Genomic DNA, 9665 nt, shown 5'->3' with positions numbered 1-9665 from the left:
ATGAACAAGCACAACTTCTGTCTATCAATGGGGCACGACACTCTTGCAAGCATCACATTACTCGTGCGATAACATTTTGCGTAATTCAAATAACAAACCTGATACATGAAGCAACGTAAGTTCGTGCCCAGAAGAAGAGTGCCGCACCCCAGTCGATGGCTGCCGAGATGCTCCCTTTTATCGGCCTCGTAAGGCGGATCCGGAAGCGCTCCCCGCCACGCAGTCATGTGGCCTGTCCGCAGTTCAAGCACGGTATCAGGCGTGTGAGCTCGCATCAGTGGATGGCAAGGAAGGGCGCACTGCACATGCGCCGTAGCCGCCATCCAGGGCTGTGGGGTAGACTCAGCCGCCGCTCCACCGATGAACGCCGCAGCAACAAGGATACCGGGCAGCACCTGATACATGAAGCAACGTGAGTTCGTGCCCAGAAGAAGAGGGCCGCACCCCACGTTGTTGTTTTGTATTTCTTTCCATTAACAAATGTATGATTTATATATGCTCTCATGGACAAAGTTTTATTTGCAATGTTAGGCGCAAACGAGGCCGAGAGCACTATATGTGTAAGTCACAATCCTGTTGTAGCTCTACAAGCTGCGTACTCCGCCATTGATTAGTGAGCTTGTAGCGCATCGCTTGGTCAGCGCCGGCCATGAGGCGACGAGAAAAAGGCAGCAAGAATGCCAGAACCAGTGCAGAACTTACGTTAAGCCTGGCACTACCATTATTTATATATCCGTTACTGCAGTGGGGCTACTAATTAGACCGTGATGTCTAACCAGGAGACCTCTAAAAGCTGTTAAGGCTGGTGCACACCGGCGACTAGCCGCGGTCGCGTGACCATTTGCGACTGGCGACCAAATCGCGAGCGACGTTCACACCGGCAAGGCTGCATGCGAGCGACCGAAGTCGCAAACCCGAGAGAGTCACGTACAGATCTCGTTATCAACGAGAACTTTGGTGACCGGCGGCGATCGGAGCCCGCTGTGTGCGACGCGCTTGTTTCCGACGGCTGTGTTTGCGTAGCGTTCTCCTGGCAGCATCATGGACTTCGAGTCTAGTGATGAAGAAGAGGTTGTGGCGGTGCTGATGTGCTCTGCCAACGTGTCAGCGCTGGCAGCACGAAAACCTTCACAGCAAAAAAGGCGGTGGTGGGTGCGACCGTCCCTTCGCTCGCCAGTGGTGGCTGGCCACGCAGGTCGTTTGCTTCCCGACTTGCGCTCGCACGACGAGGAGTATTTCCTAGAGTAAGTTTATGGTTGTTTTACGTGCTTATAAGATAGTACATAACCTGTTATCTCGTTCGTTTTTTGGTGGTTAGCTTCATGCGGATGCCGCCACGAACGTTCGACACTGCTCGAACTGCTGCGCCACGCAATATCCAAGCAGGACACAAACTACCGGCCTGCTATTTCGGTGCACGACCACCTGGCCATGACCATTAGGTAAGAGGTTTGAAGATTAATATGCTGTGGCTTGCGGCTGCACATCGCTTGTAAGGAAGTTTTGCTTGGGTGGGTAGAACCGATTGCATTTTTGACGTATGCGAGTTCAATGGTGCAGTCGTTACTGCGGTCGGCAGTTTACGCGTAGGTGACGGGTTTGATTACGGCCGCATCGTTCACTTTTAGGTGGAGGTGAAATGCATTTAAGTTGGCGCGTCTGTTGCGCACGTACGTTAAAATCTCAGCTGGTGAAATTTTGAAAACCATCTGTTATGGCTTACTGCGTGATCACTTCGTGGTTTCCGCTTGTAAAATCCCAGAAATCGGATTCTGCACTACACAATGACATTACATTTCGGACGTGTCAGTTCCAGTTTTCTGTTTTCCTGATGCACAGATACTATATAGACGCAATTAATAATGATGTTATAAAATAGTTGAAACACAATCCTAAGCTTAGCGTTCACAATTATGCACAAATTGTTAGGACAAACTGATGTGCTGTTCGAGGCACTAAAAGAGTTTTCATGCCAAAAATATTTTTCAGCATCTGGGAAGGAGGAAGTTTAACCAACCACACTTTATGTATCTGCATGCACGACGGTGTGTGTGTGTTTGCACAAGTACACTTGCGAAAATTTAACCCCTGCACCTTGCTACAATAATGCGTATGTTCTGTTAAATTGACAGTGACCGAATACACTGTGGACAGTAGTGCAGTGGCAAAACGTATTGTGGACGGCAGTGCGATGTGTGAAAGCAATTTAAGCAATAGACTTGAGGGATGTATGTTTCGTGAAACAGGTTCACCTTGAATTTCCAGCTTTTCAGAAATCCATGCTAAGCAAATCGCTACAGGTACGTTTAGGTTGCCCATCTTCAACCTGAGTGATATGAGCATGTACGCTCTTCCATGAAAAGATTGATGCATGCTTATGGTTCGCCAAAATGTGTACGCACATAAATATTCACTGCATATTCGACAGCTTGCAGAGTTCACAAGCAGTGCAGTGAGATTCTGAATGTTAACTGTCCAGTCACCTGTGAAGTAAATATTGAAGATGCTCAATTAGCTATGAAAGCTCTATCAGAAAGAATTGCCGTCATAAGGACCAAGTAGTGTACCTAATGCATGCTAACTTCAGTGTATTGATTTATTTCATTTCTGCATCTCATTGCCTTGCCAGGTTTCTGGCGACAGGCGAAACCCAAAAAGACGTGGCCTTCAACTTCCTAGCAGGGAGATCAACCGTTTCCTCTATAGTGTTGGAGGTCAGTGAGGCCCTTTGGCTTGTACTTCAGCCACTGTACCTCCAGCACCCTTCAACAACAGATGAGTGGATGAAGGTATGACAGGCTAGTTTTTCCTGCATTTTTGCAGCAACGATATTGATACATTGCTGTCTTGTGCTGCTTTGTGTGGTGTAATTGAAATGCAGCTAAGACAATACCAAAATAGCATAACACTTCAGGACACTGCCTTTCAGGTATTGCACAATATATTGGACTAGGCAAGGACATAAAATCGTTATTTGATAGATTTGTGTATGCATTGGTGAGACAAGTTATCTCGTGTTCAGAGTGTGAAGGTGGTTGACACACAAATCAATAGCAGCAGCTATACTGGCAAAATCTATACAACGCAACGTAAAGGTAACACAGTCATTAAACGAGTGTGTAACATTGCAACGTTTTCCACAAAAATGCTCATGGCTGATGTGTGAGAGTTTGGTTTCATCTGAAAAAATACTTGAAAAAGTGAATGTGCTTGCATGTGAGAAGTGCAATGTAAGCACGATCAGCCTATGTCAACGCAAATATATTGTGGCAACACACTGGAAACACACCTTTACTGGAAGAGAGAAATGAATGTTGAACTAAACTGGGAATTTTGTGCTTATGTTTAGCTCATCGTAATCCTGACCCTCTCAACACAGGGGAGCACATGAGGATAATCATATGCAAAATTCATTACACCACAGGCTTTATGTTCATTAGAACTCAATAACTTGCATATAATTGAAGTAAACATTCCTTTTCACAAGGAAATGCAGGTTGCCTATCAGAGATCATAGTAAAACCTGTAGGCAACCTGTTCGGCATAGCATCAGTGTTATAACCTCAGACATATTGACTTAAGAGTCCCTTCAGGAAAGGCACATTTTTAGCTACATATGTTTTTGGCCACAAAAAGTTTTGTGTATTTGAAGCACCCAGATGTACATTTCGTAGCATTGGCGATGTGTGTGAAGGAGATCATTTGTGAGATTTTTTTCTCGCAGGTTTCACAAGAATTTCGCGAGAGGTGGAACATCCCTCACTGCCTCGGTGCTATAGATGGCAAGCACGTGACCATAGAGTGCCCTGCGAACTCCGGGTCTATGGACTTCAATTATAAGGGCTCATTCAGCAAGTCGCTGCTTGTTGTGTGTGATGCCCAATACAGTTGATTCTGGGTTCTTGTATTGAAATGTGCACACTAGTAAGGTAGCATCAGCATTATGAGCCTAGGTGTTAACAATTTCATTAATGCACAAGGTAACAAGTGATATTCAAGAGGTTGTGTGATGTGTATGGTTTTCCTTTGCCATGTCTACATGCGTGTACACATAACTTTAGAAGGCTAAACAGTAGTCCATCCGTCAGAGTGACGGACTGCTGTGCCATTCGGTAACTCATTAGAGATGAATGCTGCACCAAACAATAAAGGTGTCTTGCAATTTTGTGCACCACTGATGTAACAATTAGTATTGTATGCGGGCAACTGTAACATAGTCAACCAACATTTTTCATAGAAAGGCAATGGGTTTCAAGACATGCACTGAGTATTGGTGGCTGGCCTTTGCTGATATACCTGAAGTGAAGTCTTATAGCTACAGTACTTTTGCACCCAGGTTCATATACGTGGAAGTCCAGCACTCTGGAAGTGAGAGTGACGGTGGGATTTTCTCCCGCTGCAATCTCCAAAAAAATATTTTGCAAGGAGCACTAGGCTTGCCACCAGTAAGCACCGTGGGCAACGAGGGTCCCCTCCCTTACTTCTTCCTCGGCGACGAGGCCTTCCCGCTGAAGGAGTACGTGATGCGGCCATACGCAAGACGAAGTAAGTTAAGAATGTATGAAAGCAAGGCTTAGTTCTTTTCAGTTTATGTGAAAGAGCTGTGGAGAAGGTATGCTACAGCGAACCCTGTTGTGATTTTCGACATCACATAGGTGGCTCAAGGCATCATACCTGTTTGTGTTTACCATTTATTAAGTAACAGCATAAGCTTTCAGGACTCAAGCCGTTGTATTGTAGCTCTTACGTGCCATCTTGTTTTTACTAAGCAATTGTTGCACCATGACGTGTATGTAGAAATGTAGACTATGCATGTATTTTAGGGGAAAATGTTGGCGCACCTCTCTCGCCATTGGACACAAGTTTAATGTTGTGGAAAAAACAGTGCTTGCAGTGGTACAATTACAACACATTGCACCCCAGCAATATGTGGTCCCAATTATGCCTCAAACGTGGGTGAAAGCAGGACCTCGCTACTTACATTTGAAAGAGAGAGAGAGAGAGGTAAAAATTCCGGCGTTATATGACTCGACAAAAGACCCGTGAGATTTGTAAAAGCAATATGCAAAAGGGAAGTGTTTGACTAGGCAATCATGCTTCAGAAGCATGCAAAACTGGTTCGGTTGGTGCAATGCGAGAACAGCTACCAAAACTCAGAACGAGGAGGAAAACAAGGGCGTACTCTTTAAGCACACACTGGCGACCAGTGTGCTTAATTGTGCTTCCTTGTGTGATCATTGTATTGAATTTTGAGATTTTTTTCTTGCATGGATGTAGGCAATTGCAGTTATAGAGTTTATCGGGGCCTTTGAAGGTCTCTTACAGAAACATCTGAGATGGCAAGTTAGCATCTTTGCTGGCCCTTTGTGACAGTGCACGGCGGTCCGCATGTTTCATTTGTAATCACCAATGATAGCGTTATGTTATATTAGGCAGGTGAGGTTATTTTTGTCACAATGCTCAGTGTCTTCCTTTTCAGCGCTGCACGAAGACGACGACAAGTCGTACGAGCGTCGCGTCTTCAATTACAGAATGTCCAGGGCACGCCGCACTATTGAGAATACCTTTGGCAATCTGGCACGAAGGTGGAGGGTGCTGCGCTGACCCATTGAGGCGAAAGAAGTCAACATAAAGGCATACATTGGAGCATGCATACTGCTACATACCTTTCTCCTTAAGGAGTCCACCGCATCCTCCACTGCCTATTGCCCGCCTGGTGCCACAGACAGCGAGGATTGGGAAGGACATCTTTCACCTGGAAGCTGGAGGGATGAGGAAGCAGCCGGCGGAGCGCTCGTACCATCAAGGCCTACCGGCTGCAATGCTGCGAGGAATGCTTTTATTCAATCAATTTATGACTGATGAGGTGCCGTGGCACATATAGTGCGCGACCGACAAAACCTGAAGGATGCAGAGAGGACAGAAACGAGAGGCACACATGTGTTTTGCATTAGTAATGGGCATCTAAACAGTGCTCAGACAGTAGGTTTTGTGTTTAAGCATACGACAAACACACATTGTAAAAAATGTTGCTCTGCAGTGAAGTTTTTAAAGTGCACGTTGTAAAAGAAAACGTGTAATGACATGAACACTACGTGTATGTCAAATCGTCTGTGTTGCTCGCGAGCTAATAAATTTTTACTACTTTGAATTGTAAGCACCAGTTGGTGAAAGTTCTTCAGTACTACCACACATAAAAGCAAGGGAATGTGCAGGGGATGTTAGTAGTATTCACAATGACAATAAGAAGAAACAAGTCTAGTGAAAGGATACCTTGGTGCGGGCGAAATGAACCTCTGACCTTCAAATATACCGTTCTATGTTGTACCAAGGTAGCTTCTACCAAACTCTCCGGTCACTTTATGGGAGATTTGGGGGCACAAGTTTTGTCCCTAGAAGTGCCGATCTTTATGTCCATTTGGTTTCTCACATTTATATCATAATTAATACCAACAGCACCCTATATATTTACATTAGTTTTTTTGTTTGTTCCAAATACGACTGTGTTTAACAAAAATGAGTCCTTGATTCTTTTACTTTCTAGTGTAGCTGAATATATGTTAACTAGGAGCAATAAAAAACATAGAGGTCAACTTTGTTCCAAATTGATGGGCACAGCCATGTGCCGCGTAAGATGATGTTTTAACAAAAGAAAACAATATTCGTGTTGAGTACGTTGCTGATGCCTATTGAACGGGTCCATCAATTAAGATAGATTTTGAACTGACCGAGCTACATTTAACTAGGTTGAAATGTAGAGGGCAATAATTCTCTGAAAAGTGCACAATGGTTTTGTCCAAATTGCAGCAGTTGCTGACGTTGGCAGTCATAAAACTTGACATATCAAAATTTCTAAAGTTAATCCGTAAATATGCATTCTATCACAAGCTGTGATGATGCCGTAGAAGATAGGCAGCAGAGGTAGCGCTCATTAATACATCAAAAACTAGGAACACTTTGGCAATATAGCGTCATGACTGCGACACTGAAATGCAACTATGCGTGAGATTTTCAAGCTCAGCATGCTCCTTTTACAGTGTGTGTCTTCCATCAAGGCTGTGCCGACAGAAATTTCACATGGCACTTATGCGTTGTAGGTATGCCAAAGAAGTGCGAGGTAAATTGGCGCACTACTTCGTCACAGACGGTCAGGTGCCTTGGCAGGACAAGTGGTGAACAGCACTTCAGGCGTACAAGGTGAAGGTGGGTTGTAAATGCATTTTATTGCTTACAGAACTTATGTACTTAGCATCTCCTTAAGCTAAACAAACAAGAGAAAAATCACCGGTGACACAACAGATACATTACAGGGAAAACTGTCATGTCCAAATATAACCATGAAAACACAAAAATAAATAATTCATGTTAAAGTATTTGAGTTATTGCACGGTTATCACTACAATTATCACAGAAATAGGTTGCCTTAAAGGGGTCATGACACCCAATTTTCAACCATAACGTGTGTTGTATGGGCTGATTCTTGTATGTTCACATACAAGCTGGCAAAATTCGAGCGATTTGGTCAAGCTGTTAATTTTTAATCGCATATTTTGATAAACGAGCTAGTCGCCTGACAGTTGGGCAATTCTAACGCACTCAATATTCATGACATCACGAACCGCTTGCTCGACAAGCCGCTGCACAGTGTGCATTCTGGCAGACGGTCGTGTTCCGTCATCAATTGCGCTTGCAATCAAATTTTTTCGCATTGTTGAACTCTCCACTAAAGCTAAATGACTTCCAGGGGTCGAAACGTGGCTACTGCGTCAGCAATGTAGCGCTGGTAATTGCAGTGAATGATTTCGGACGTCAAAATGGGTCCTGTGAATGTGCAATGCGTATACCATTTGCCACTGCTCCTTTGGCTTGTGACGTCTCGCACCCCAGTACAAAATGACGGTCACTTGTGGTAGGTTGAGTTTTAGGAGCCGAGCACTTCTACGGCATATTTTTGACTAAAATAATCTCTTAAGGCCCCTTTTCACACGTGTGCTAGCACATTTTACTCTGTAGTTGTGTTTTTTGCTGACAACCGTCAATTGTTGGGTGACCAGTAATGACCCCTTTAAGTTGGGACTAGAAAAGTGAACACAAGATAAAAAAAGGTGGGTGTCATTGACATTATATAAACACTTCAATTTGCTTCACTGCTCTGACGCCATTTCGCCTCTGCTTCATACAGCATAAGTTCTATTGCATGCATTACATCTTGTGCAATGTGCACTGGTAGCTCTCTGAGGCGTGCATCGGTACGTAGAGCGAAGAAACCAATGTTATTTTATTTGATGACCCCCCTGTTCCCTCTGATGTGTTCAAGGTGCTCCATGCACGCTTGCGCCACAGCTTCATGGCTTGTGCCCTCTCCTGCATTGCTGTAAAGCAAGTGTGATCTGCGATTCATGCATATGAATGCTTTAAGGTTGCATTGTTACTTCATAAAGCACCATTTAGCATAAAAAAACTGTGTGAGAACGACAAGGTCGAAACAGAAGAAACAAAACAGAGCACTGACATTCAATTGATGTTTGTTTTTTCGGCACTAAAAAAGAAAAAAATATAGAGCAACGGAAGCAAATTAAATAGCAAACTTAAAAGATAAATGCGTCAATAGGGCGTCTACCTCTTTGTGAGAAATAAATGGGCTTTTGATCTTTGAAACGGACACTCCTGTTTTGGGACAGGTTGCTGATGTTCTGATATTAACGTCTAAATATTACGGTAGTTACATGGGTTCTGTCTGCCTTAGTATAAATGTGCCCACAATAAAAACATCAGTTTAAAGTCAGTGCTCTGTCCCGTTTCTTCTGTTTCTACCTTGTCGTTCTCACACTCTTTTTTGTTACTATGTCTGTGTACCAACTTTACCGAGCATTAAGCTCATGAAAGTTCGTATTTTGTAGCGTGCGCAAGATTGCAAGAAAAAAATCTGCAAGTTTATCCTGTAACTCTTGCGGTATATCTCACCTAGCGCCCTCGCAGGTCCGTTGTCGTCTTGACAAGCGTGACCTGCAGTGAATTGTACATATTGCTTAAATGTACAGAAAGAGATCCTTTTCGAAAAGTTGTGATTGTGATCTCTTGCCAGGAGTACCTAAAATCATTTTTTCGTTTACACACCGTTTTGATGGTGGCTGCTCTGTTGAGGTGGTTGCTGAAGCATCACTGCAGAAGGAGGCTGTATTATTATACCACTTCTAAAGTGTTACAATTGCATGCAGCAGAATCTGGTGTGAAAACATTAGGCACATTCTCCAAATGTGCTAGAATATGAAGAAGGTTACGAAATATGTTTTTAAGATTTAATACATTGGCTATCTATACATGCCCTTCATTTGTCATTACTTAGGTGGATTCAGAAGGGTTTTACTCATTGCTGCTGGTGCCGACACCAGTCTCCTCAGCCGTATCAGGGGTACGTTCCGGTTCCGCTGCATGGCTTGGCCATGCAGTGATGAAAACTTCTCTGTATATGTTTGATGATGCCACTAGTACATGAACAGTTTTAGGCATTCTTTGGGAGTTAAAATGCCATTATGGTTGCACTGAACACGAGGTTTATTTATCATAAGAAGTCACTTGCGTTACCTCTTGATTGAGCACTGCTGTATGGAAGGTGTGCATACAGAAGTTTAATGTGGCTATTATGTTAATAAAATGCTATGTAG

The 9665-nt window shown here is 43.7% G+C and overlaps 2 protein-coding genes across 7 annotated transcripts in view; one reads left to right on the top strand and one right to left on the bottom strand.

The window, feature by feature from the left end:
- The window catches only part of LOC142767673 (uncharacterized), a 137243-nt gene that overhangs the window by 113905 nt on the left and 13673 nt on the right, over window positions 1-9665 (bottom strand). For 4 of the 5 annotated variants that reach the window (XR_012885089.1, XR_012885090.1, XR_012885088.1 and 1 more), the window contains exons 4-6: window positions 8965-9006; window positions 5667-5824; window positions 99-395 (exon numbers count right to left, since the gene is read on the bottom strand). Coding sequence is in view for 2 of the 5 variants with exons in the window: in XM_075869839.1 (XP_075725954.1) it covers window positions 99-323 (225 nt within the window). In the remaining 3 variants the exon portion in view is untranslated. Of the gene's footprint in view, window positions 1-98; window positions 396-5666; window positions 5825-8238; window positions 8373-8964; window positions 9007-9665 lie in introns of those variants that run through there. The other variant, XM_075869840.1, reaches the window with a different exon arrangement.
- LOC142767672 (uncharacterized) lies at window positions 429-7956 on the top strand. Of its 2 annotated transcripts, XM_075869838.1 has the most exons (3): window positions 429-1244; window positions 1319-4545; window positions 5480-7956. In XM_075869838.1, exons 2-3 carry the CDS (start codon window positions 4245-4247, stop codon window positions 5602-5604), a joined length of 426 nt encoding a protein of 141 aa, XP_075725953.1. In that variant the 5' UTR covers window positions 429-1244; window positions 1319-4244; the 3' UTR covers window positions 5605-7956. The 2 variants fall into 2 exon arrangements, with proteins under 2 accessions (XP_075725953.1, XP_075725952.1); XM_075869837.1 differs by having other exon boundaries at window positions 429-4545.

This window comes from Rhipicephalus microplus, chromosome 7 (assembly GCF_043290135.1).
Source record: "Rhipicephalus microplus isolate Deutch F79 chromosome 7, USDA_Rmic, whole genome shotgun sequence".
NCBI classification, from domain to species: domain Eukaryota; kingdom Metazoa; phylum Arthropoda; class Arachnida; order Ixodida; family Ixodidae; genus Rhipicephalus; species Rhipicephalus microplus.
This window is presented reverse-complemented; position numbering and strand designations above follow the sequence as displayed.

What these genes read in the sequence shown, in the direction of transcription:
- LOC142767672 (XM_075869838.1), top strand. Translation starts at nt 4,245, where the DNA reads ATGGGTTTCAAGACATGCACTGAGTATTGGTGGCTGGCCTTTGCTGAT. An exon ending in GCGGCCATACGCAAGACGAA is followed by an intron (nt 4,546 to 5,479) that starts GTAAGTTAAGAA and finishes CTTCCTTTTCAG; the next exon opens with CGCTGCACGAAGACGACGAC.